Source organism: Sorghum bicolor, chromosome 3 (genome assembly GCF_000003195.3).
Source record: "Sorghum bicolor cultivar BTx623 chromosome 3, Sorghum_bicolor_NCBIv3, whole genome shotgun sequence".
Taxonomy (NCBI): domain Eukaryota; kingdom Viridiplantae; phylum Streptophyta; class Magnoliopsida; order Poales; family Poaceae; genus Sorghum; species Sorghum bicolor.
Window position 1 is genome coordinate 12,442,894 of NC_012872.2, and position 27,522 is coordinate 12,470,415.

General features: G+C 44.9%; 2 protein-coding genes across 3 annotated transcripts; both read right to left on the reverse strand.

Moving 5' to 3' along the window:
- Positions 19,077 to 21,639, reverse strand: LOC8054674 (probable protein S-acyltransferase 1). The gene is made up of 5 exons (XM_002457611.2): positions 21,229 to 21,639; positions 20,844 to 21,035; positions 20,373 to 20,738; positions 19,992 to 20,225; positions 19,077 to 19,882 (listed from the first exon to the last, which is right to left on the reverse strand). The coding sequence occupies exons 1-5, from the start codon at positions 21,286 to 21,288 to the stop codon at positions 19,436 to 19,438; spliced, it is 1,299 nt and encodes a 432-aa protein (XP_002457656.2). The 5' UTR covers positions 21,289 to 21,639; the 3' UTR covers positions 19,077 to 19,435.
- On the reverse strand, positions 23,504 to 27,487 carry LOC8074546 (CO(2)-response secreted protease). 2 transcript variants are annotated; one of them, XM_021457593.1, is made up of 9 exons: positions 27,028 to 27,487; positions 26,655 to 26,876; positions 26,297 to 26,561; positions 25,635 to 26,187; positions 25,453 to 25,556; positions 25,118 to 25,360; positions 24,908 to 25,019; positions 24,595 to 24,808; positions 23,504 to 24,484 (listed from the first exon to the last, which is right to left on the reverse strand). In XM_021457593.1, exons 2-9 carry the CDS (start codon positions 26,851 to 26,853, stop codon positions 23,916 to 23,918), a joined length of 2,259 nt encoding a protein of 752 aa, XP_021313268.1. In that variant the 5' UTR covers positions 26,854 to 26,876; positions 27,028 to 27,487; the 3' UTR covers positions 23,504 to 23,915. The 2 variants fall into 2 exon arrangements, with proteins under 2 accessions (XP_021313268.1, XP_002457657.1); XM_002457612.2 differs by having other exon boundaries at positions 26,655 to 26,868; positions 27,028 to 27,483.

Sequence of the window (27,522 nt, forward strand, 5' to 3'; positions counted from 1 at the left end):
TAGCTCCTAGTGAGTAGGTCCACATGTTATAAGTGCAACACAAGAAAGTGAATCAAACTTGTGTGCATCTAGTATTTTACATCTTTGCTTACAAGCGAAGGAAGGAAAGTATTGTACATCAAAGGCATGTTAATTTTGATGATAGGAAGGAAAGGCATGTTAATTTTGTTGTTGTTTTCTAACCTTTTTTTGTATGTTTACTACCAATAAGAGCATCTCAAAGGGTTATACATTTTTAGTTTTACATTTTGGTGGAGTTTGTAAAGTTTCAAATAAAAATGGCAAGGATAAAAAGGCGTGATCTCCAACGGTTTTGCATTTTCACTTGGCATTGAGGGAATTTTGGGCCTCACACTTTTTTCCCCGCAAGGTTTTTCTCTTAGCGCGCGATTTTCTTCGTCGTCGGTAATTCTTCGCGCGTCGCGCACCTTTGTATCGCGACATTGCTCGCTCACCCGTCGTTGCCCCGTCTAGGTCCTCGCGCCACGTCGTTTGGTCCTCACCCGTCATGAACCTCGCCCTGTCCTAAACCTCGCCAGTCCTGAACCTCTGTGTCAAAGCTTTACGGCAAAACTTGGCGGCGCTCGTGTGTGGAGGAGTCGCGCGGGTGGACGGAACGCAGCCCGAGTCGGGCGGGTGTGGGGACGATCACGATTTGCAAAGCCTGGGAGGCTTGGCATATATGCCAAGTCTAGACCTCTAAATGCCAAGTTATGCAAATTGTAAAGTCTAAATGTAAAACCATTGGATAACACATTTTAAGTTTTTTTTGCAAATTAGTAAATGTAAAGTCTAAATATATAACCCTTGGAAATGCTCTAAGGACATGCAGGAACAATAGTTGTCAAATGTCAATTGAGGTGTACAATATTTTCACTATGACAAAAACAATATGATTGTGTTATGTGTTAACATGAAAAAATGTATCACGAGCAACTAGTTCCTATGGATAGGAATTGATTCGGATCGAATGTGCATGGAATTGAATTCAAATAGCACTATTTATCATATTTTAATTTGGATACGGATGTTCTCAGTTGTGAATCAAGAATGGATATTTCGAATTTGGATCCTATTTAGTTTTAAAAATAGCAAGTATCGATTTAATTTATGGATAGTAATAGTAGAACAAAATCATTATATATTTAGTGGTTTTAAATATGAGTACATAACACATGTAGATAAAGACAACTCATTAGAAATAACATATTTTTACAATGGTTGGAGAGGTGATGAGAAGCGATTAGTGTGTCTATGGTCGGTGGACCCAGAACATGAAAAGCGATAAGAGACGATGAGAGCAAGACGATGGGATACCATAGGTGTGTCTATGGTCGGTGGGCCATAAGCGTCACATCGTATCTCATCGCCTCTGAAATTATGGGAATTAGGACCCTAAATAGAGGAGTGATAATTTCTTTTTTTATATTTTTTTTAATGAAGGATAAAAGGGTAAATTTATAATTGTAAAAATAATATTTTGAGTAGCATAGGGTGTATGATTCAAGTATTATAGTTAGTTAGATAAAAATCTTCTTCTTAAATTCTTTTAAAAATTTCTTAGGGTTTCATCCGCCACCATCCACCAGTGCGTGTTACAGGGAGCCATTGCCGCTGATGAGGGGTTTGGGTTTGAGAGAACCTTATACAATGACGTTATTACCCTTTCATGAATTAAATAAAAAAAAAAATTAGCGGAGACGGTGGGAGGCGATTGGAAGCGATTCCAACCAAATATTAAAAATGTACAAAATTTCAAATAAGTATCACAATATATTATCAAGAAATTGATTAGAAATATTTACAACTTTTTCATCAAAATATAAAGTAAACTCAAAGTATTTGAATTAATATGATTAGCCATATTAATAATAACTGAACTTAACCATTATATATCATCGATAATATATAATATTAAATTAATTAAATGTCATTATCCATAAAGATTGCATTTAAACACTTTAAATAATACACATCATTTATAATATTAAAATTATATAATTTAGATGGTCTCACCGGGTACTTCGTTCTTCATGAATATGGTGAATATCGGATATTTCACATTTTTTCATAATACATATTTGGAATCAAATAGACAACACAGTGAAAAAATAGATTCGGATACATCTATCTATCATCCATGTTATAATTGAATAGAATATGAATATCCATAGATTCAAACATAGAAATCCATACCTACTAAGCAGGAGATTCCAAACTAAAGAAAGCATAATAGAATAGCACGAAGAAAAGACATCATCGTGGAATCATGAATGGGCCCCCCTGTGAAACACATGACACAAAAACATAGAAATAGGAAAAATATAGGAATCTCATAGGAATACAGTTACAAACACAAAGGATCGGAAAATTTAGGAATTTTGAAGGAATGCTTATTTGGATAGACCTTAGGAAAAACATAGGAATTTTACAGGTTTGAATGGATACTAAGCTCCCTACATTTTTTCTCTAAAATAAAAGGCAAATAAAAATTTGCTACACTGTTCCTATTCTCTATTCTTGTGAACAGAAAGCATGAACGCTGAAGGATTCTCAATTTCTTATGGAAACCAAAGGAGGCCTAAAAGAAGATTTATTCCCACATATTTTCACCATACAAGGAACCTGCGGCAGTGGACATTTCACCTTGAATCCAGCGGCGAGTACAGGACGAAGGCGAAGCTATCAGCGTCTTCACAGCACCGATGACCCCAAAGGAGGCTTTGGAATCGTTTGCTTCCAATTCAGACAATGATCATTTAATCCCTGCTCCTCTCTTTCTCTCGCCCTTTTCTTTTTCAGTGTGGCCATCAGCGTGTGACAAGGACTCCATACTGGAACCTTGCGTCCATATCCCTCACAAAGTACCTTTTCTGATGTTGGTGTGTGTGGTGTTCTTTTTATTTTTCTTGTATCCGTTTTAATTAGTTCCGTTTTTTTAGAACGCGCATAGCATGTGTTTCATTAAGGAGAAGTTAAGAGTCATATATGTCCAACATCACATCATGGCGAGATGCCATTAGTGATGAGGTTGAACACAACAAAAGACAAGGAGCGGTTGAATAAATTAGTTGCACTAAGATATCGATGTGCAACAAAAAAAGAGCGATGACCCTAGTTGAAGGTGGATCGAGTTATTTAATTGTTTCTTTTCTGAGGCCGTTTCGGGTTGTTGGTGAAGCCGTTGATTTTATGCCTATGTCCCTTGTAACTAACTTCTTTTTTTATCATCCCTTGTAATTAACTTACCATCAGGGGCTATCACTACCACGAGCAAAATGCTCGAATGCGTGAGTTGCAAAGAGACCGAAGAACTCAACGAATAACCACGTTTTCACGGTGAGCCCCGGTGAGCCCCTGCGAGAGCAGGTGTGTGGCTCTATCTCCGCTACGAGAGTAGACTCATCCACCAATGATGAGTCCTCCCTCAACAAGAGTGGGCAGTGGCTCTATCTCTGCTTGTCTAGATCTCGACGAGACAAGCATGGAAAGAATAGAGAATGACAAGCGGTCTCAGTGTGTCAAGGTAAGGCTTATGCTAGAGTAGAAGCAAAAAAAGTAGGCCCCCCAAAATAAGGGAGTCCTCAAATTAAAAATAGGGGTCCTACTTTGAGGCTCTTGTTGGAGTTGATGTGAAGACCCTTGGAATCCATGCAACGAAAAAACTAAGTCCCTTGGAAGTTAAGGCCTCTTTAGGAGAGCTCTGATAGCTTGAGATCCAAAAAATAACTTCACTCCTATATTTTATTTAGTCAAACACCTCCAACTCCACGCAAATCCATCATAGAGCAACTCCACGTAATTTAGGAATCAGTCCCATATCCATAGATTTTGTGGACCACCTCAAGGGTGCTTCACCAACTCAAGTTTGGTGTTAGATAAAATTACCCACCACCACCACCACCACAGGTTACGCAAAAAATAGTTCGAGATAATTTCTTGTCTTCCTCGCACGCGTAGACCCGAGCTCGGCTGTTTCACGCCCAAGCCGCGAGCTCCACTGCACGCGCCCTACACTGTTGCGATGGAGCCAATGCCCCGCGAGCTTCAACTGCAGCCACCCAGTCGTTGGCCACGTGTGCCCTATACGACTGCGTGGATGTTGCCCCACTGCACGCGCTCTATGCCGCCGTGCTAGAGCCGGCCCAAGGGCTTTGGCCCCGCCGCCTGCCCTGCTCTAATCAGCATGAATAGGAGATGAAGAGCTAATGCATTAGCCCTATGTGGCAGGAGATACACAGGGGAGAAAACTTAGTACTAAATCTGTACCAACCACTTTATTAGGAGACTGGCTCCACAGTATATCTGTTGCATAGTGAATTTAGGTGGATCTGAGGATTGAAATTTGTTTTTAGGAGCTCAAACTCCCCCAAACAAGGTGCTAAAGCATCTCCAGCAGCTCCCCTATCCCAAGTCCAACCACCATATTAGGGAGTTGGCTCAAAAAACTTGCTCGAGCAACATCTCCATTAATTGGTGATCACCCAAAAAACACCCCAACTCCTCCCCTAAATAGAGGGGGAGACACAGCTCCCCCTAATACTCACCCGCATTCCAACTACTTCCCTCACCCAACGGAGCTTGCGTCTATGGTGAGCTGTGTCGGTACACAGTGGGGGTGCTCCACTCCACGAGCAAATTCGCGATTTCTCCGTTCATGCAGGGAGCCGCCAGCGCTAGATGAGCAACCCATCGAGGTTTGGAGCCATGGTTGGGTCTGCATCTAGGGTTGGGTGCGGCAGTGGCTGGGGCCATGATTGGACGCGACGGTGGGCGTGGCGATGACCGGATGTAGGGCCGCGGCTAGTCGCTATGGTGGCTGTCGACACTTCTTAACGCAACTAGACTCTTAAACCTATCCCTAGCAACGGCGTCAAAATTACTTAACATCACTTAAGCTAGGTTGTCATCCCTAACATGATGTAGAAGTGTTGGTATTAAATCTATATGCTTTTCTAGGAATAAATAAATAAATAAATAAATAAAGGATCCGCAAGTGCACAGATAATATAGATGTAGCATTTTAATCAGAAGTATTTCAGGTATCGTTATTTATATTTTTACCACTGGGAAGAGACTTGCAATGGATAATGAGCAATGAGCACTTCATGTAATCATGGAGACCTTAACCATATCTTTATCTATCTCTCATTCATGCAGGATAAGTGTCACATAAGATAAATATATGAATATGAACAATAAGTGACAGAGGATAAATAAGAGTTCATAGCCATAAGATAAACATGATAATCATCTCAATTAGATTACTCTAAGTCTATAGCATTAGTATGGTATTAGGACAATCTACAAGAATAAATCCTAAGTATTCTAACTATACTATCAAAGCATACTATGATTAGTGTAAGTACACCTAGCATCATCACTAGAAAAGGTTATATCTATGCATAGTGATATTAGCAAGAAAGATCATGAACATAGCAAGAACTTCCCTATAATAATGGTGCTCCAGAATCCTTATAATCGGGAGAAGGAATATAAAGGACTCAATAGGACTGTCACTCCCGCGATCTACCTCAAGCTCCGGACTATAAGGGGTAATCGCAGATAAATATGATCTAGGCACCTCGCCTACACAATATCTATCACTTACCCATCGGCCTAATGAGTAAGCGCTATACAATCCTATGCATAAACATAATTCTAATCTAACTATGCTAAGCATATAATCAAAGTAGACTAAGAACAATATAATTAAGAACATAAGCAAATAGAATAAAGTCAATTCCAATATATTCAAATAGATCAAAGTCATATTCATGAACTAATATAAATATAACAAGAGAATAATAGTTTACCAAGAACTGAAGATTGATCCAGACTCCAAGATTAACTTGACTCTTTCTAGATCTATTCCTATGTAGCTATGCTAAAGAACTATAGAGATCTAATTGAGATGGTGACTAAGAATCCTATAGAGACAGATCCATTCGAGGGACCCCTCTCTGCCTAATTCAGAGAATAATGAACTCTTCTATTTTCTCCTTCTCTCAAGGGGCAGGGCCTTTATTTATAGCCCCCTAGGAAGCATCACAACCTTTGGATCAAATCGACTTAAACGTGCGCTTAAGATTAATCCTTAAAGTCGGTGGAGGCAGAATCCGCGAGGTTCAACCTGATTGGTTGAAACCTCCGGCCGGCCGCCCCTGATAGGGTGGGGCGCCCGCCCCTACCCTATGGCAGGTGGGCCCCACCTTTCAGGTGGTGTCTTCCTGAGCCTTCTGGAGTATTCCCGAGTTATGTTTCATGTGTTCTCTCTATGTAAATCTGACATGTGGACCTCCTTTTGTTCTTATTCCGATAACCTCTGTAGAAATAGACAATCATCAAAACTTGTATAATTCTGTTAGTGATAACCCATATAGCTAGATAGTATTCTCATGTTAATCCTTTCTCATGCTATGTTGACGGTTGAAAAAGAGTACTTATCTACCGTCAATAGTGGCTGAGTCTAGACACGACTTTACCGGGGGCTAGGGCTGGGCACGACAATGGCAGTAACTAGTGTCGAGGCTCAATGTGGCAGTGGTCGGAGCGGATGCCGAGGCAGTAGTCGGGCGGTCATAGTTGCCTCTACACGAACAAGAACACAAGATGGAAGAAGACGCAAAGTGAGAAGATCAAAGAAAAAATAGTAAACTGTAATATGATACTTGAGTCTCATATATTAGAGGAGATTATTGATGATCTGCTGGAGCACCTTTCCTAATATTGTAATGAAGGGCAGATCTGGTGCAGTGGTGAGAGTTGTCTCGTTGAGTCATCAGGTCGTGGGTTCACAGATTTTGCAGAATGAAGGCTTGCCTCGAATTTTTCCTTCCCCAGACCCTACTCATGTGGAAGCCTCTAGCACTAGGTCTATCTTTTTTGGTGATCAACATTACCATCCTATTGTGAATGAACTATTGGTGAGCTGCTGCCTGCTAGAGAAAGCACAAATGGTTGATCCATACGACCATAACTTTACTGGGCATTCTATATTAATAAAAAAACAAGCTACTTTCGTGTTAACTATTCCCTCAAATAATAATAATAATAATAATAATAATAATAATAATAATAATAATAATAATAATAATAATAATAATAATAATAATAATAATAATAATAATAATAATAATAATAATAATAATATGATAGAGAAAAACATGGCAATATGTGGCCAACGGATCACCAAAGTAGTCGAAGTTGGATTGGTGCGTTGAGGTTAGTAATCACTCTTGAGCTCCGGTCACTGCTCAGTTGATCAGGACACGAGGGCTGCGATATAAAAAGTAAACGAGCGTCATCGCCTACTCAGAGTTTACCACCTCCCAGCTCACAGTGGCTGCTGGGGGCTGGGGCTGCTCCAAAGGTCTGGTTCGCGTTAGGCCCTGTTTAGTTCCCTACACAAAATTTTTTCATCCATCCCATCGAATCTTTGGACACATGCATGAAACATTAAATGTAGATAAAAAAATAAACTAATTACACAGTTTAGTTGAGAATCGCGAGACGAATCTTTTAAGCCTAGTTACTCTATGATTAGCCTTAGGTGCTACAGTAATCCACATGTGTTAATGACAGCTTAATTATGCTTAATAGATTTGTCTTGCAGTTTCCTAACGAGCTATGTAATTTGTTTTTTTTATTAGTTTCTAAAAACTCCTCCCGACATCCTTCCGACATATCCGATGTGACACCCAAAAAATTTTCATCTTCAATCTAAACAGGGCCTTAGAGAGCGACGGCCGACGGCGTGGCCGTACTGTCACGATGGGGTGAACCGGTGGATCGACAACCCAACCAAACGCAAGCGTCCAAAAAGAGAAAGTCTAAGGGGCCAATCATGAAATGCGCCTTTGGATTGCCCCTCCGTTTAGGCCTTGTTTACATGCTAAAAGTTTTTGAAGTTTAACATTTTTGTTTATATGACAATTATTATCCAACCATATAACTAGGCTTAAAAGATTCGTCTCGCAAATTATAAACAAACTATATAATTAGTTATTTTTTATCTATATTTAATGCTTAATGTATACGTCTAAAGATTCGATGTGATAGAGAATTTTATGAACTTTTAGAATTTTGAATGTATTTAAACAAGGCCTAAGAAATGGAGAATCGCCGCCCATGTTTGGCTACGTGCGGCAACCCAACCGTTCAACACCATCTCTTTTCTGAAAAGTTTTCTCTAACTATCGTCTAGCAAGTTTGATTGGTTGCTATAATTCTAGCTGTAATGATCCTAATAAAGGACATATTTGAATAAGTTAGAGCAATTACTAGTTAGGCTAAAAATTAAATTAAATTAAATTAGTTAAGATTGGCTAACTAGTTGTCTAAAATTAACTATCGTCTGGGGAGTTTAATTGGTTGCTTCTATAATTTTAGTTGTATTGATCCTAATATAGGACATGTTGGATAAGCTAGACCAGTTATTAGGTAGGCTAAAAATTAAGTTAAATTAGTTGAGATTGGGTAACTAGTTGTCTAATAACTAATCCATAATTTGGTTACAAATTGTCTATATATTAGTCCTCTCCTTTGGATATAATAGAGTTAATTTTAGCTAGCTAGCAAATACCTCTTGTATCAAATAGGCCTATAAACTAGTCATAACCTAGTTTAAGTTGCATAAGCTGGCAATATTTGGTTAGCTACATATGTAATATGATTACATTTGTATTAGTTGAAGGGTGCGGCTATCATCCTCCACGTCTCTTTCTCCCTTGCCACTTCATCTCAGTTCTCCTCTTAGAAGGATATGCAACCTTTGGATATTGCCATGAAAGTTAAAAATATGGAGCTTTCCTAAATTTGTTTACATTCCGTTTGGATGTCGATATTTAGCCTCAGAATTTAAAATTGGTATTAGCTAGCTCCAAGAATTTGGATGGTTAACGATTTAGAATTGGAAATCACTAGTAGACAGCAAACAACTGGGATTAAAATCTATCTTGGGAACTCAAAAATAATTTAAATCCTATAGACCTCTCCCTCTGGGGTGTGTGAGATTCGAACCCAAGACGTCTTGTCTCACGCATATCTTTCTTACCAACTCAATTGCACATCACATGTGCCAATGTCTTGGACGCTCTCCCTTTGAATTCACTCGTGGGGGACCTTTAGTCCCGGGTTGGAGACTTTTAATCTAGATTGGTGACTTCAATCGAGATTAAATGGTCACCTTTTAGTTCTAATTGATGTTACCAACCGGGACTAAAGGGTGTTTTTAGTCCTAGTTGTTGTTACCAACCGGAACTAAAGGTCTCTGCTGCAAAAGTCTGTTGCACTATCTGTTGGGCAGGAGATTCTAGTCCCGGTCGGTGGTTCCAACCAGAACTAAGTCTCTATTAATCCCGGACTTAATTTAGAGCGGGACTAAAAGTTAGGATCAAAAGTCTATTCTCTAGTAGTGCATGAACCAACTGGGTTTTGCTTAGACTAGTTTGCCATCGAACAGTTTCACCATGTATTGGTTTGTGGAACCAAAAGTGCTTGTAAGCTTATTTATATTAGCAACATTTGAGATTGTATAATACTAATATAGTGCCAGTCACGACAAGGGTATTTTCTTTCTATTTTCTTGCTCAAGTTCATTCTTGGCGGTAGATAATTTGCTGGAACTTCCAAAATGTTTGGTTGTTTTGTTTTTGTTTTCCATTAGTATTCAAGTAATTTGTACTGACTTGGCATTTGATACAACACGATCCAGTGTGGGTGTAACACCCTAAAATATGTTTTCTGGGAAATAGAGCTAAAATGATTTATTTATGAATTTTTGTGCTCTTGAAACATAGGGGAATATATTTTTCATTAAAATTTATCATAAGTTTAGCAAACTTGATTGAGCATTCATGCTGGGGAATAATTGTTTTTGTGCTGTGTGTTTTATTTGAGAATTAAAAGAACTTCTGCTTTGGAAAATATAAAAATAGAAAAGAAATTAAAAAACAAAACCTCTCCCTTCTTCTCTCTATTTGGCCCGAAGGCCCACTCCTTTCCCTCTCTTTCTTCTGGCCCAACTCGGCTCCTTTCCCCATTCCCCCGCGGCCCAGCGACTCCCGCAACCCACTCGGCCCAGCCCCGCGCCATCCCCCTCTCCTTCTCTCTGCCAGCTGGGCCCGTCTCTCCTTCTCTCTGACGCTCGGGTCCCGCCTGGCAGTGGGCGTTTCCTTTCTTCCTCCTCGAGTCCGAGCAGGACACGATCCCGGGCGAAATCGATCCCCGAGAAAGCCGTGATTCGTTGCCTTTTTGCGCCAAGCGAAGCCCTATAAAGCCCCAGCTCCTTCCCTGCTCCTTACTTTTCCATCTACGCAGCTTATTAGGGCCCTAGCTTCGTGTGTCCTTGAGTGTGGATCTCGCCGAGAGCTTGAGGAAGCCGCCGCCGTGGATATCGCGTTTCGCAGCCGTTCTGGTGAAATTGAAGCCTTGCCGAGCGTTGTGCTGAGGTAACGAAGCTGCCGAGCCTTTCCTTTTACTTTCTAGCACGATCTTTTGCCCTTGAATCCGTGCCGAATCGTCTGCAGGAGCACCGAGCCGCCATCCCTAGCCGCTGGTCATCCCAAAGCCTTCCCTGGAGCTCCAAAGTTCCCTTGGTAAGCTCGCGTTGGCCCCCGCTTCCTCCTCATGCTTTCGGTGCATCAATTAGTGCATTCTAGCAAGACTTAGTCGAACTCCGGCGAGCTCCAACGCTCCCCAGCCATGGCGCCACCGTGTCTGGCCTCACCGCCGGCGGCCGACCCCGCTTCCCTCTCTCTTTCATCTAATCCGAGCCATCCATTTAAAATCCTATGGATCACAGCGACCGATACCCCTTCGGCTGTCAATCTTTCTAAAGAGTCCCTGGCGTTTTTAAAAATAGAACCCGCAGTCCAAAGCACGTTTTCTGAAATACGCTTTCTGAGTTGGAAGACGAAAAGTGTGCCGGGTTAATTCAAAATACGTTTTCTGATATTTACAAGTTTACCACTGAAACTGTTTTAGCCATAAAATATTTATTTTAACTCCGAATTGACCCATTCAAATTGCGTTAGGTTCGTAATCATGAGCACTACGTGTTAGTAATATTGTTTACGAAACTTTTTATTTTCGTGATATTATTTAATTAATTACTTTTCTATAGAAAATCTTAGAAAATTCATAACTTCTCCGTTTTAGCTCCGATTTTCGTGATCTTTACGTCTATGAAATCGTAGCGCTGCGTAGAATCATTTTCTAAACTTTTCATACTATTTTTATATGAATAGTGTACTGTTCTAATTGTAGCTTTGTTTGCTTCGTGTATGTTTTTCTTCGATTGTTTGTGTGATTGATGATCGGAGTTTAGACGGTGAGCAATTCGTGGCGAATAAGAGTACTTCAGTGATCAAGATCAACGCCTTGGACAAGTAGGATCAGCAAGAGCATTTGGATCAAGGCAAGTATAGCATCTGGATTTTATTTCTGTGACCATGATCCTGTGACTAGATTAATGTTAAGTAATAAATGATAAAAATAACTTTTTAGCCACTTGATGATTTATCTGTAAGTGATAACCGGGACAACAGTACAACCATGAGGGCTATAATGGCTCTGGCTTTAGTTAAGTATGAGTAACTTTTCTAGCTCGTTAGCGGTTACCCGTTGTGGCGCAATTGGGGAATAGCAGTCCGTGGATTCCTGCGGGTGAATCATACGGACTGACTAATGAAACCAAGCGGCCCTAACTTGTTATACGAACCTTTGAAAGACTTCATAGTGATCCCTGCCGACCTCTCTTGGAAGGGGGTTAAGAGATTAGCTACCTCGGGCGAAAGGGTAAATCATGACTCATGGGTAAAGATGTGCAACCTCTGCAGAGGGTTAAAAACTAGTATACTAGCCGAGCTCACGGTCAGGAGCGGCCTTGGGGATTCTTGCTGCGACGATGATGATTTCTGTGTGTTAAATATGCTCATTATTTATTATTTAGTGCTTTACATTATTTATGTCACATTGATCATGAGATTGTGGGAGCTATACAATCTAGTTGCTATACTTGTGGAGTTCGACATGGACTCACTCTTGCTATTTCCCCCAAACCTCAGGAGAAGTTTAGGCATGTGATCAACCAGTCAGTTGGATCCTGTAGAGTGAAGTTAATACCCGAAGTTTGGAGTTGTCTATCCGCTGTTTGCTATCAGGTTATCTCTTTTATACTAAGTGTGTTATATATTTATGCATTGTCTTTTGATATTACCCTTTATTTGTAGCTATATATAAGATTTGACTTCTAAAACTCACATATGGTGCATATCTGATTTTGTCCTTAAAATCGGGTATTACAGTGGGTGTTGAGTCAGGGTGCCGTTCGGTTCTCGGTTCGGTTCTCTCGGTTAATGATAAAATTTGGTTCCTAGCTAGAACATGAAAATCGATCGGTTCAAAAAAAACTTAGGAATCGAGCATTTCAGTTCTCGGTTATTTGGTTTAGTTTTGGTTCTAACCGAACTAACTAAATTTTTTAAGCAAAGGTTAATACAACAAAAAAATATGTAGGTTTTAAAGAAAATATTGGCAACACTACCTCTAATAATTTAGATAATATTAATTGATAAGGGAGCAATAGCAATATAGTAACACAAATACATAGCAATTCATTATGAGACATCACACAAAAATCAAACTTTGTCTTACAAAATACTAGAAAGTGAAGTAAAATTTTGGTTCTTTCGGATAATTCGGTTCTCCGAGAGTAGAAACCAAATTTTTCTCGGTTTCTCAAAACATGGAACCCAATAAGAAACCGATTTTTTCACTTCTGGTTCTTTCGGTTTTGGTTTTAGTTCATTCGGTTCGGTTTCTCGATTTTGTTTTAATTATGCCTACCGTGAGTGTTGAGGGTGCTGACCTCTACCCCGCTGGGCTCCAAGGAATGAAGAGAGAGGGAAAAGAGGGAGAGGAAGCTAAAGGAGGAGAAATGAGATGAGCATCCTCTAGACTTAAACTCTACCATCCGTCTTAAGCAGAGGTTCAAGACAAATCTCTCATACATGTTACTTATTATATAAGTTAGTCTTCGGATATATGGTAGTGCAACGTGCCAAATCCCTTACCTCTGCAAAACTGACGACACTTCAATATGCAACATATTAATATGTCAAAGTAACACATTAATTGGAAATATTTTGGCTAATTGGTTTAATTGCAAGATATTTTGACAAATAACAGATCTATAATTGCAAGATATTTTTATATTTTTTATATAAATAAATAAATATATCTTGTATTACCTTCTAAGAATTAATATGTTGTACATTATTGAGATCGACGGTCGTACACATCAGGCTGGGCAGGCAGGCGGGTTCCAATCCAGTCCCCCATAGCTAGGCTAACTAAACTTCGACGTTCATCACACGATTCAGCGGCAAACAAGATAGCAAAAAACCACTAGCAAACACTAGCGTCATTAATTTCTAATTTATTACTCCACCCTGCCGTTACCCAGCTGCGGGCGCCATCATCGTCACTTGGGGCTGGGGAAGGATAAAGATCTTCTTGACACCGCCGTCGGTGAAGTCGACGCCGACCTCGGCGAAGCCCTTCTCGGCGTGCTGCCTCAGGACATCCTCATGCAGGTCGACGCAGTAATTCCTTCGAGTCATAGCGGCTAGATAGAGCTCGCGCAGCTTAGGGTGCTTGGAGTGGACGTCGTTATACCTACTGTCGGTGATAGAGGCCGCTTGTGGAAAAGACGTCTCTTCCCAAGAATGTCCATGAAAGAGTCGGGCACCATCTCCTTGGTGACCAGTACTGCAGCCGCCGCCGTCGTCGGCTCGGCCTTGCGCTCGAGGATCCCCGCCGCCGGCAGCTTGGTCAAGAAGACGAAGTCGATCCAGGCTGCCTCCGTCACCACGCCTTTCCCGGCCACCTCCTCCTTGCTCCCCAGCTCAGCCTCGCCGGTGAAACCGTCCTCGCCTCCTTGTTCTTCCCCAGCTCAGCCTTGGTGACGCCAACGATCTCGCCGGTGAAGCTGCTGCCGACGGCCTCCTCCTTTGCCGCCGACGTCTCGACGTCGACGATGCTGCTCCCCGACATCCTGACCGGCCGGCCGTCCGCAGCCTGGATCCTTGGTGACGACCGCCTCGAGTCTCGACGATTTGCGTTGCGGACTGTTGGTTGATGAGAACGAGTGCAGCGGCCCAGGGCGTCGCGTCGCGCGCTATATATATGTGCATGCATGCGAGCTTCTCTCTGAGTCGAACTCGAACTCCCTTTTATGCGTCCAACTCGGACTCTCGATCATCCGCCTGTCCCGCTATGGGCCATGGCCCCATGTAACGTCTCCGATTCCAATCGTCCTGCCTGAGCACGATTCGGTTTCATCTTTCCATATACTTTCAGTGTGCACGTTTATTTTTGTCAGGATGGTGAAGTCACCGCGGGACTGAAGTTTCTGCACATTGATCAGAAATATGATGATATATGAGCGCCAATTCACAATTAATGCTTGCTTGCTTGCTGCTGCGTCAGACCCTTCAGCGTCGAAATGCTCCTGCTCGCTCCATTATCTTTGCCTAATATTTAATCATAAAAATTTCAGTGTGCCAAAAATTTATCCCCTCCAGTGGAAGAGAAAAACAAAATAAAAAATTTTCTAAAGTTCCCAATACAAAATCTGCTATATACAACGCGTTGAATATAAAGAAAGTACAGGAGCCTAAGTGCAAAGGTGTTTATCCTATTAGCTTACTTTTCTTTTATTCTTTAAATCGGTTGAAAATTGATAAATATTTGGTGTAGCTGTATAGGGCCTTGTTTAGTTCCAAAAAAATTTGCAAAATTTTTCAGATTCCCTGTCACATCAAAATCTTTAAACGCATGCATGAAGTGTTAAATATAGACGAAAATAAAAACTAATTGCACAGTTTGGTCGGAATTGACGAGACAAATCTTTTGAGTCTAGTTAGTATATAATTGAATAATATTTGTTAAATACAAACGAAAGTAGTACTATTCCTATTTTGCAAAATTTTTTAGAACTAAACAACACTCTAGCACTTTTGTCCTTTTCTTTCCTATTTGGTGTTCAATTCCTTTTTTCTCTTTGCCCTTCTCAATTTTTTCCCCAACTAAAATCCTGGTAACTTAGGTTATCTGCTAAATTAATAATGTTAATGGGGTGCCTAAGACTATGGAGTAAATGTCTAACTAGAGACAATACATAGGAGATGTCGCGTCTTCAGCTAAATATTTTGAATAGAGAACTTTTGCTACATAAAATTAGGTTACGGAATGAACAAAAGACTCATATAGAGCATTTTCGCTTGAGCTTATTTATTGGATCTGTACTGTTTTTTTATAATAAACCAGTGAAAAGTATTTTTAGCATAAAAAATCTATGATTTTGTCATTTTGTGTTCTCTTACTCAAGATCCACCCCATGTGACTATCTATCAAAGTACCGCAGCGAAGCGTGGATGAGCAACTAGTTCATAGAAAAATCAAAAAATTACAAAATAAATTTTGCTCAGCTCCACATTTTTAGTACATTTTTTTGCTAGAGATGCTTGCCTATGCTTTTAAGTGTAAAAATGAAATTGTAGTTATCTACTCCAATTATTAGAAAATTTTATGGTATCTTATTTAATGTTATACTTGATTTGTGGTAAAAGTTTTAGCTCCATTCCTGCATATCTCACTGATTTACTAAGTTACCTAAATTTATGTTTGAGGATGCTTCCACTACCTTTGCATGATATGTTGTTATGTCATATGAACACTTCATAAGCCCATGTGTTCATAATCTACATACATTTAACTGATATATCATATTTCATATGAATCCTAATCTAAATAAAAAAATAAAGCTAGCAACAAACTTTTTATATTTTAATATAATACTAAAATATATTAAGAGGTAATATTAGAGTAAGATAAAGTTTGACTAATTTATTTTTTTATTATTAAAGAAATATGTCCCTGAGCTATATATATTGTAAATATTAACTATCTAATACTATAGATGTCATGGTTATCAATAAAATAAATTATAGACTTTAATTTTATAAAATGGATAAATATAAATAGATATGTAACATCCGTTTGATGTTTTTCTCCCGTTGCAACACACGAACATATTTGCTAGTTCTAAATTATACGGGATTTTAGTCTTTTAGTGTATAAACATAATATAATCTCTCTAATTATATAGAAAAAAGTGGACGGCATGCCTGCATGGAGGAAAACCCTAGGTGGCCTGCCATTGGAGGCTCCTCCTCACGCCATTGCCGCCAGTGCCCACCCCCCAGGCCCCCACTCCCCTCCCCTCACTTGATCCACTTCTCCCACCGGCCCCTCCCTTCCCTAGGTCACGAGAGCAGGCACGTAGGCCTCGCGCTCCCCACCGATGTCGGAACCCGCAGTCGCATCCACTGGCAGCCAAGCGAAGCACCATGACGGTGGGCCTCCGTCCTCAGCCATGTGTGGGAGCCGTCGGTGGCGAGCAATAATGCTCGCCGCTGCTGCTCGAGACGCCGTCGAATCCACCCCTTCCCTGCCCCTTGGCGGCTACTTCCTCCGCCAACGCCTTCATGCAGCCGACTCGGCCTCCAACACTAGGGAGGGATGCCGCGGGCGCGGCTGCCCCCTAGCAATGTGAGGGTGACGGATGTGGCGCCACTGGCGAACATGATAGTCAGTCCTCGTGCGTTACAACAGGACTACAGTTTATTATGTTGTGCCGCTATCAGCGATGATCCTCGTGTTGGCCATCCTCTAATGTTGACAGATACAATAAAACAATATGTTTTAACTTTTAAGCGGACAACATCCTCTAAGCGGGCGGTGTTGGCAAGCGGAGCAACAGCTGATCAAAACACGTATATTTATTGTTCATATGTTTCGGAGATCAAATGAGAAAGATATGAATTTTGCAATTAAGTCAGGCCTTGTTCAGTTCTCAAAAAATTTTGCAAAATTTTTCAGATTTCCCGTCACATCGAATCTTTAGACACATGCATGAAGTATTAAATATAGACAAAAATAAAAACTAATTACATAGTTTGGTCGAAATTGATGAGACGAATCTTTTAAGCCTAGTTAGTCCATGATTGGACAATATTTGTCAAATACAAACGAAAAAGCTACAGTGTCGATTTTGCAAAATATTTTGGAACTAAACAAGGCCTCAATGTGATTTAGCACCAAAAGCAGAATTTCCTACCAGGCCGTAGGGCCCAGCCACTGTGCAGCATGCCTTTCAATTCTGGACGCACAAGCGCTCGGCCCTGGCCAGCCAGCAGATCAGGCCGGCAGCTCCAGCTGCAGGGGACAGGCGGATCCTAGGCCCAACAATTGCCGGCTGGCCAGACATCATCAGAGATGGCGCAGCAGCCCAGCACTAGCATGTCTGTTTTGATCAGTACTCCCTCCATCCAAAAAAATAAAAAAATAAAAAATAAAAATCTCATGTTTTAAGGCTAGATTAATGGAGATGTAAAATTATGCATGTACTCCTGCTATATTTTAGAGAGTTTCATAGAAAATAATCTTTATATCAAGAAAATTCTCCATAAATTCAAATACTTTACATTAACCAATGCCATGTGTCATGGGATGGTTTTTTTTGTTGTTTTTTATTGGGTGGATTCTACTTAAAAAGGTTAGTCAAAACATAGAATCAGATTCCTTTTGAGACAAGATTTGAATCCTAGGATTACATCATTTGTGGGATGGAGGTAGTACCATATTGATTTTTTTTGTCTAGATTTTTGTTTAGTCTGGTGTATTTATTAGCGGTCCACCTCTCCATATGTGCGCGGCCATAGTACCTAGAGTTGGAGATGGATATGGCTGACTTCAACGCTCTACCCTCAGACTACACACATTGATCTTCACATGATATTTTATCGACAAAGAATCCAAATAGATTTTTGAAACACATAGGTATTGATGTATTGTGCTACAATACATACACATAGAAAGATTGAGAAAAAAAACCAAAAAGAATAAAAATCCGTGAGCTCTAACATCAGCAAAGATGTAGCACTCTATCTTGCTGGTTTCGGGTAGGAACAGCGATCAGATACAACATGTATATTCATCTATCACAACCGTCCAAAATATGTCCGAAATCTGGCTAGAGCCGAGAGAATTAAAAACCAAATATAGAACCAAAATCAAGACCAATCAAAAAAAAATAGACAAAATAGCTCGCAGTTGGTGCCTTCGTGCCTGACGACCGGCGCGCGACCGTGATGCCACCCTCGGCTCTTGCCGGTGGTGAGCCGTGGGGTAGAGGGCATCCAAGCCGTAGACAAGATTTGGGGCAGCCTCCGGCGGCGTGAGATCAGCGGCCGAGTGATGTTTGGATGGGGCAGGCACGGGTGGCCTGAGCTGGGGCATACGAGCGGCATAAGGAATGGCGGGGCGGCTGAGCGGCGTGTGAGGGCTCGCGGTGAAGACAAGGATGAGTGTGTGTGGTGCTACTGCTAGGAGATGCTTGGGGAGTTTTTCTTTATTTTCGTTTGGGTAGGTTTTTTTCTTTTTCTTTTTTTTCTTGATGGCTTACTTTTAGACAAATGTAGTACTCTCTCCATTCCAAATTGTAAGTCATTCCAAGAATCTTGGAGAGTCAAACTTTTTTCTAAGTTTGACTAAATTTATATTATAAAATAATAATTATTATGGTACTAACTAAGTATCATTAGATTCTTTCTTAATTATATTTTCTCTATAATTTTTGTCAAACGTGAAAATGCTTTGACTCTTCAAGATTCTTGGAATGACTTACAATTTAGGATGGAGGAAGTACGTCACTGGCTAGGGTGGGTTTGGGAGTTTTTAGATTTTCTTTTCTTGTGCACGCTTTATCCGTTTTTCTGTATCTAGCTCAAAAAATATGAGACAAAATAAAGGATACGAGACATAATAAAAGATCACCTGTATAAGTCTGTCTATCCAATTCGGTCTCATCCTCACCTACGGGCAAACGATACTTGTTCCTCAAATAGCTAAGACGTCAAATGCATTCCTATTTTCATTTTACATGAACATTTGATATCTTTTTTTCTCCCGTTGCATCGTACGAGCATGTTTACTAGTAGATAGATAAGGGTTGAAAGTATATCTCTTCGTTTCTCCAAAGATAAATGACACTATCGCAATCTATGGTGACTAAATACCATCATGATAACGAATTAGCTACTCTCTTACAAAGAAACTAAATTGGAGGTTCTGACACTGAAGCAACCAAACAGTTTCAACATATATACAACATAAATATATGATCCATTCTCCTATAATTACACCTTAAGTTTACGCAGCAACATGCGGAGAATTCACCTATTTCAACGTATTAGCAAGGTCATAAACGATCACGATGTTTAACTTCGTCTCGAGTTCCAAGATTGTCCAAAAATGTATTTGCAAGTGCATCATTGCGTAACCACAGTTGATCCAGCTGCTCATCGCTTCATTCGACTCCGTCGACGTCATTTACAAACACAGTCGGAGACGAAGCTCCTCCTGCCCCAGCGTATGGCATTGGCAGCTCCTCCGGGATCATGAAGGGGTCCGGCGCCTCCGCGGATTGCCGGTCCTTGATGTGGAAGCTGGCACTGTTCTTCTCCATTTCAGCGTAATTATGCAGCCCCTGCAAGATGGCTGGAACACCAGCAGGGAGTTGCACGCCGCCGCCCTTGTACCCCATCTCCAGGTCGATCTTGTTCCTCGGCCCGCCGCCGCCGCCGCCGTCGAACGCCTCCGGCGGTGACGGTGCCGGCAGCTCCACCCATGCCCTGAAATTGTTCATCGACGGCGGCATCCCGGTGCAGAACACCTCGGACATGTTGGCCAGCACGCCCCTGTTGTACGGGTTCTCCTTCTCGTCGTACCGGTACCTGAAGTTCTCGTACGTCGTCTGCACAAAACGAATCATGTTACACCATGAATTGCATGCATACATGATCATATATAGCAGCGATTTGGTCTGGACTTTGGAGACGATGAATGTCATGTCACGTACGTACCTGGTTGGTGCTCATGAGGTAGATGTGGAAGACGGTGAGGCCGCCGACGAACCAGGCGACGACGAAGGTGTAGACGACGAGCACGAGGGACAGCGGCTCGCCGGTCATGGACCTCAGCAGCGACCCGCCGTGGCTGGGCCTCTGCGCGGCGATGTTGAGCCAGGACAGCACGAAGACGTAGAGGCACAGGAACGTGGACGTCGAGATGAAGAGGAAGAAGAAGCGGTAGTTTCGCTGCATGCCCCGGCGTTCGCCGTCGTCAGAAGAAACCCTCATTTGTCAGTCATCAGCTCGTCAACGCATGAATGCAATGCAATGCAAAGGATTTTCATTCAGAGCCTGCCACTGCCAGGCCCTGGCTGGCATGACATTACTACTCACCAGGCCGACGCACTGGCCGACCCAGGGGCAGTGGTGGTCGAACTTCTGGACGCAGTTGTTGCAGATGGAGCAGTGCGACGCCCGCGGCGGCCGGTACAGCAGGCACGTGTCGCAGTACTTCACCCGGACGACGTGGCCGCCGGCGACGGCCACGTCCCTGGTGCGCGGCAGCCGGAGGTGCGGGTGGTGGTTCGCGGCGCTCGTCACCACCCACTCGTTGGACGCCGTGACGACGTCGTCGTCATCGGCGACGCCGGCGGGGTTGCCGTCGTCGTCCCCGTCGCGCTCCTCCTGCTCCGGCGGGCGCGCGTTCCTCGGCACGATCCCGGGGTCCCTGCTCGATGTCAGGAACAGGAACGCCAGATCCTGCGGTACGATGAAACGCAATGCAAAGAACGGATGATTAGCAATCCTCCTGATCATCAACAGCAAGTCGGCATGCAGTCGAGTGAGCCAGGCTCACGGGCTCACCAATAGCCCAAGAAGGATGGTGGCGAAAAGGACCGGCAGGCCGAGTGGTTGCCTGAGCTCTGAGCTGCCGGAGTTGAGCTTGGTGACGCACTGGAAGCACAGGCCGGCCAACGGGCTCGCTATCAAGACAGTGGATAGGAAGAGGGAGCCCGCGTCCGGACCGAAAATCAGCCGCCCGCCAAAGAGGAATTTCTGAAAAAAAAATTCAGGCACTGTTATTGCCTTTTCTTCCCAGACAGCAACATGATCATTACAATGGTTCTATCTGAATCAAGTTGAAAATTAATCCTATGATCGGAAACAACAGTTCTAAAATTCAAAGACATTTTATTGCTGGAATCAATTAACCGTGTGATTAAGCAGAGAGGCGCCAAGGATTACATACATTGCTTCCTTTCCAAACCTGGTACAGCCTCCTCCGGTCCGGCGCCCGCTCCCCCATCATCGTCAAGACGTCGTCGACCTCGCACGATCAGCAAGCAGGCATACGCGGTGGAGCCACGGCGGCGGCGGCGCGCGCCTCCCCACAATGCTCCGGCGGCTCCACGCCGGCGCCGCTGCTCGGCCTTGAGCACGTCGGCCGGCCGGCCGGCGCCGCTGTTGGGCTTCCTCTGATCTCTCTCTGGAATCCCTTTCGGCCGGATTCGGAGGTTGGAAGTTGGGAACCTGCTACTGCCACCAAAGCTCCTCTTCGTCTCCGTCGTCCGGCCAAACCCTGATTGGTCTCTACTGATTAGGCAAAGCAATAAGGCGTGGCGGCGACGCGGGAAAAACAATCATCATGAGGAGCCAGGAGGGCTTAACGACCGCTGCCCGGCGGCGTCCGTCGTGCCCGCCTGCAATGCAAGACGTGACAGGGTGGAGCACCGGCCGGGCCGGCTCGATCTGGCTGGGCATGGAGGCCCACCTGTCGGCCAGTGCAGTAGGGTGAGGATTCGCGTTACGAGTTCCTGCTGCACCTACTAATCATGTTCTAATATTCTCTCCACATAGGCAATCACACACCAATACAGCAAGAGATACAGCAATAATAACTAGCTTCTGAATGATAGTATACCAGTACGTAGAATATTATTGCTAGAACACGAAATCTCATTCGCTGCATTTTAATTTCGATATTGTTTTTAGGATTGTTATTAATTAGTAATAGTATAATAAGTAATAAGAGCAAATAAAGAGAGACATTTTTATGTACTCCTAGTACAGTATATCTTCTACCTTTTTTGTTCGTGGCCTCCACGTACGTTTGTATAGTAGCCAGCAAAAACACAAAACTAGGAATACGACTTTGTCAACAAAAAAAAAATCTAGGAGTACGTGACAACATGTCTTGGTCTGACATGCTGTTGTGGATTACTATATGTATATATATATGTGTGCATCTGAATTCCCTTTCCAAGAGACGATGGCCACTTCACATGTACAAACCCCAATTTTATTTGTCCATACGCAATTGGATCTCGTATTAGAAGTGAGCCGGTACTGCCAAGCATTTGGCACGAGCACGACAATTTTACATGCTCAAGTTGCGTTAATATACTAGGCTACAACAAATGGCATTGATTAGTGAACATTTTCAGGAGCTACATTGTTTTAATCGGCGCAATAAACTACTTGTGCAGGAAACTATATGGTACTACGCAGCTATCACACTCGTGTAATATCTTTTTTTTAGAATGTGTAATATCTTATTAGGGCATACTTAGTTCGCCATTTTGCAGAACCGAATGTGTCTGATCTACACAAGGCTTAGGAACCGGTCACTCCAAGATGAAAAGGTTATTAGACCATGTTTGAGAACAAAACTGATCCCTACAATTATGGATACAATACATAATAACTAACCCTCACGTATTAGAAGGAAATGAGAGTTTTGTTATGCTCTGAACAATATGGAATGGAATATCCATGCCCCTAATACTATGACCTTTTACCTTACATCCTTCAAATTCCAAAGAGCATCTCCAACAACTTGGTAAAATTCACTTGTCAAACCTTAAGTTATAGCAAGTTGCTAATTTGTTTAGCAAAAGAAAAAAGGATGTGTCTCCAATAAGTTGCTATTCTCACTTGGTAAAAATAGAGGATGACAGATGGGACCCGCTCACTTGGTAAAAGAATATGTGTCTCCAACAAGTTGCGCTCGGGATAGCAACTTGGGATAGCAACTTGACAAATCTCGGCAGTAGAAACCTCTGGATAGCAATTTGGGAAATTTAGCAAGTTGAGATAAGAAGTTGTTGGAGGAGGATTTTTATGCTTTTAGCAAATTTGGTAGGATAGCATGTTGAAATACCAAGTTGTTGGAGATGCTCTAGCTAAGTTATAATCATTGCACATCCAAGTAGGGGGCTTTGCAAGGTTTCTAACGGGCCATGCTTGTTAATTGGGCCACCATTCCTATTCCTACCTGCTTCACCGAGCCCATAATAATAAGCTGACATTTGGTTGGTCTCTCAGGCTCGTGTGGTCCCTGTTAAACGAAACTCTAGAAAACATCAACGACAAATCTGAGGTAGAAGTGTCGGTAATAATTTAATAGTATCACAAACTATTTCTCCATTACTCATGGATCAATGGCAAAAACTGTTTAGTATTACAAACCATTTGACTTCATCGATCAATGGTAGTAAATCTTTTTTTAGAGTTTTTCCCCAATATGTAAGAGCGTTTGCACATCTTTATATTAAGAAGAAAATATTTCTCCCGTCAAAAAAAGGAAGAAAATATTTCAAACAAACATGACTGCTTCCTGGCCTTGACCACCACAATCTTTTTCTAAAGGAGGTAAACTCAGCTTTTATAGAAAACATATAAGATTACACACCCATATAGTTAAATAACCCTAACTGTGAGATGACCCTTCACGAAGTAGGGTGCTACAACAAAACTCAATTTGAATTTATTCCCCCTGTATCAAATTATAAGGGGTGCTTGCTTGTGTGGGGGCGCATTCCTCCCTCACGTACCACTCGTGCAAGTGTGCAACACAAAAAAAAACACTCATGTGAACCAAAAACACGATTACTATATATCAATCAAAAGAAGCAAAACGCTGATCACTCAATCAGATCAGAGTACGTTGACCGCGAACGGCGTCCGCACCGAGTGCGCGCCGTCGGACCAGGTGACGGCGCCGTGCACGTACCCCTTGCTCACGCCTGCGCCGGCGGCGACGTCGAAGCTCACCTCGTACCACGCCGTCGTCCACCTCCTCGAGAACACAAGCCGGTCGGGCGAGACCCGCACCGCCAGTCCGGCGGGCGCGTCGACGGTGGCCGCGTACGTCGCGTTCGACGGCCCCACGTTCATGGCGGTGCGCGCTACTACGGCGGCGGGCTTCCCCCTCTGCAGCCGCGGCACGGAGATGGACGGGTAGTTGACGGCCGACGCGATGAGGTCCGGCGATGGCGCCCCCGCGGGGCAGGAGAAGCGCGCGTCGCCGGAGATCTTCCGGACGTGCTGCTCCTTGTAGCCGTAGTAGCAGAGGAAGCTGAGGTAGTCCTGCGCCGTGGTGTCGAACACCAGGCCGGGGCTGAGCGCGCGCAGAGGGCTCATCTCGCCGGCGCCCATGTCGTGCCCCGTCGCCGCCGCGCCCGTGCTGCTCGCCAGTGGCTTCCCGAGGTTGTTCGTCGTCGTCGCTGCGATGCGATGCGCGCGTTTGCATGCCCCCGGCCAAGACAAGTTCTTTGTTTAGTTGTGAAATGCGAATGCGAATGAATGAATGGGCTGTGCTTGCTCTACTCTGTACCTGTGGTCATGAGAGCTGATCTGATCATGGACGGCGTCCAGCCCGGGTGCGCCGACTTGACGAAGGCGGCGGCGCCGGCGACGTGCGGGCACGCCATCGAGGTGCCGGACTTGATGGCGTAGGCCGAGGGCTTCTTCCCCGGCGGCACGTCCTCGGTATCCGTGGACGGGATCGTGGCGGCCAGGATGCTGACGCCGGGCGCCATCAGATCAGGCTGCCACACAAGATTACAATGTCATTGACTCATTGTCACGTCAAGACCACTCAAAGCATTGCATTTCATCACAAATTCTGCAGATGAAAGGTAAACTACCTTCAGGATGGACTCGGTGAGGCCGGGGCCACGCGCGGAGAAAGACGCCACCACCGGCGCCGGCTTGAAGTCCCCGACTTCCTCGGTCGGGAGGATTACGGCCGTCGGATTCCTGAACCAGCACGAGATCAACCAACGGTCAGCTAAGCTACTCCTCCCGGCGGTGCCGGTGTGAAAAAATGATCACGGCGGCTGGGCTGGCTGGCTCACTTCGTGGAGTTGATGTACTCGAGGATCTGCGCGCCGGCGTCGGTGCCGACCTGGGATAGCGCGAAGCCGCCGGCGACGAAGGGCACGTCCTTCTCGGCGTCGTCGATGAGCACCAGCCCCCTGGCGCCGGACCCCTCGGCGACCAGCTTCTTCACCCGCCGCGACACCATCGGGTCCGTGCTCACGCACACCACGATCTTGCCGGCCACCTTCTGCGCGTCCAATGATCCAGGGTAGCAGTTGCTGCAAAATGGTCTCCGACATTAATCAGTTCTTCACCCTGAGAAAAATGCGGTGCGTTTGCGCCGGCGTTCAGCTGTGTTATGGTATGGTACCTCGCCTCGGCGACCGGCGCGTAGTGGGCTGCCACCTCGGCCCCGAACACCAGAGGGAACTTCTCGCCGCTGAGGCTGTGGTTGGAGAAGTTTATCGCCACTCCCTGACACGGCCAAGAGCTGCTGTAAGCACGGCGATGGCGGCGGCGGCAGTGTGTGTGTGTGTGTGTGTGTGTGGCTACCTTGACGACGTCGCCGTTGCCGAGAGCGATGGTGGACTGGAAGGAGCGGTCGATGGAGGAGGCGGCGACGGTGAGGATCCACGGCGCGGAGTTGACGACGGTGTAGGGGTTGGGCCCGTCGTTGCCGCCGGAGCAGACGACGAGCACGCCGCGCTGGTGCGCGTGGAGCGCGCCCAGCGCGATGGGGTCGGTGAGGAAGTCGGACTGGAACACGGAGCTCATGCCGATGGAGATGGAGATGACGTCCACGCCGTCGCCCACCGCGTCGTCGATGGCCTTGAGCACCGCCGACGTGGAGCACCCGCCCAGCGAGCACGCGCGGTACACGGCCACCCGGCTCGACGGCGCCCCGCCTTTGGCCGCGCCCCGCGCGAGCCCGTAGTAGTCCGCGTCCGACACGACCGCGCCGGCCGCCGTGGACGCCGTATGCGTGCCGTGGCCCACGGTGTCCCGCGGCGAACCGGTCGCCGCTGGCGTCGCCATGGCGCTGCTGGAGGCGTTCGGTGCCGACGACTCCGGCTGGACGCCGTAGTACCGGGCGCCGATCAGCTTCCTGCGACAGCGGCACATGGCAGACACGCATTTATCTATATATTATCATGTGTCACTTATTATAGAGTAATTTCTTGAACAGATACATAATGCCAGGCCAGCATTGGTACTTGTTACAGTTGCTTTTCTTGAAGTCGGGTCCTTCCATGCACACGCCGCGCCACCGCGCCGGCACGTCGCGCATCCCGGCGTCGTTGAAGCTCGGCGACTCCGGCCAGACGCCCGTGTCGACGATGCCGATGATGACGTCGCCGGACGCCCGTCGACCGAGGCGGCCGGACTGGAGCCCGGACTGCACCTCGAGGAAGTCCCACGAGCGCGTGGTGTGCAGCTGCAGGGCACGGTCCTTGAACACGGACACCACCCTCTCATGCCCTGCAAAGAACGCAACAACCAACAGGATCAATACATATTGGCAAGGAAAGGAACAATTCGACAAGCAATGCAATTGGTCGATCGGGAGTTCACCGGAGAGCGCGGCGGCCTCCTTCTCGGTGAGCGCGGCGGCGAAGCCCTCGAACGCGTGGTGGTAGCTCTGCGTCAGCGCCGCCCTCCCCTGCTCGTCGCTCGGGACGATGGACGACAGCATCTGCAGGTGAGCCGCCTGCACCGCCGCCTCCGGGTCGCTGACGCCGCCGCCATTTACGCCGCCCGACGGGCTCCCCATGTAGACCACATACGACTGTGGATCTCCAACACCATCGATCGATCAACAAGCACACAATTCAGTAAGCCCCCATGGGAACAATCATCGCCACCCAGAATCGTAAGCTAGTTGTGTGTGGCTGCCTGCCACTTGAGTTGCTGCAGCTGAGCTGCCAATCAAGTGCAGTGGGGCTACCTGTTTGGTGGTGTGGTCCGGTTCAGCTGAGGCTGAGAGGAGCGGTACCAGGAGGCGGTAGGCAAGGACGAGGAAGACGAAGCGCCCGGTGTTCACCATTGGCACCGTTGTATGTTTCAGGGGACAGCCGAGGAAGGGGACACTGGTGATCGGTAGGGACTGGTGCCGGCAAGCATGGGGGCACGCACGCACAATTTGTAGCTGAAGCTGAGAGCCTCGCTTTGGACAGAATCGGATTCACCTGGGCTCTGCACTGACTGGCCTCTTTTTTACGGCTCTTTGGAGCTGAGGCGCCTCGCATCGCTTTCGATGGGATCATGGTGGATGGAAGCTTCTCCCGTGGGGGATTCGTTGGTCGTCGTCGTCGTCGTTGTCGCGGCATGATCGGCCGCGTGTCCCTCTGAAAACCATGTCCAAATCAGTGTCGCGGAGATTGCTGTGCTGGAGAGATTGCTTGGCCTCGAGGGAGGGAATATGGGAGTGGAGTGTGCAGTG

Coding starts and splice junctions, on each gene's coding strand:
- LOC8074546 (XM_002457612.2), bottom strand. CDS start 27,126: ATGGTGAACACCGGGCGCTTCGTCTTCCTCGTCCTTGCCTACCGCCTC. Junction 26,188..26,296: donor AAGAAAAGCAACTGTAACAA/GTACCAATGCTG, acceptor CCGCTGTCGCAG/GAAGCTGATCGGCGCCCGGT. Junction 25,557..25,634: donor GCAACGGCGACGTCGTCAAG/GTAGCCACACAC, acceptor TGGCCGTGTCAG/GGAGTGGCGATAAACTTCTC.
- LOC8054674 (XM_002457611.2), bottom strand. CDS start 21,288: ATGATGGGGGAGCGGGCGCCGGACCGGAGGAGGCTGTACCAGGTTTGG. Junction 20,739..20,843: donor CCATCCTTCTTGGGCTATTG/GTGAGCCCGTGA, acceptor ATCGTACCGCAG/GATCTGGCGTTCCTGTTCCT. Junction 19,883..19,991: donor ACCTCATGAGCACCAACCAG/GTACGTACGTGA, acceptor CGTTTTGTGCAG/ACGACGTACGAGAACTTCAG.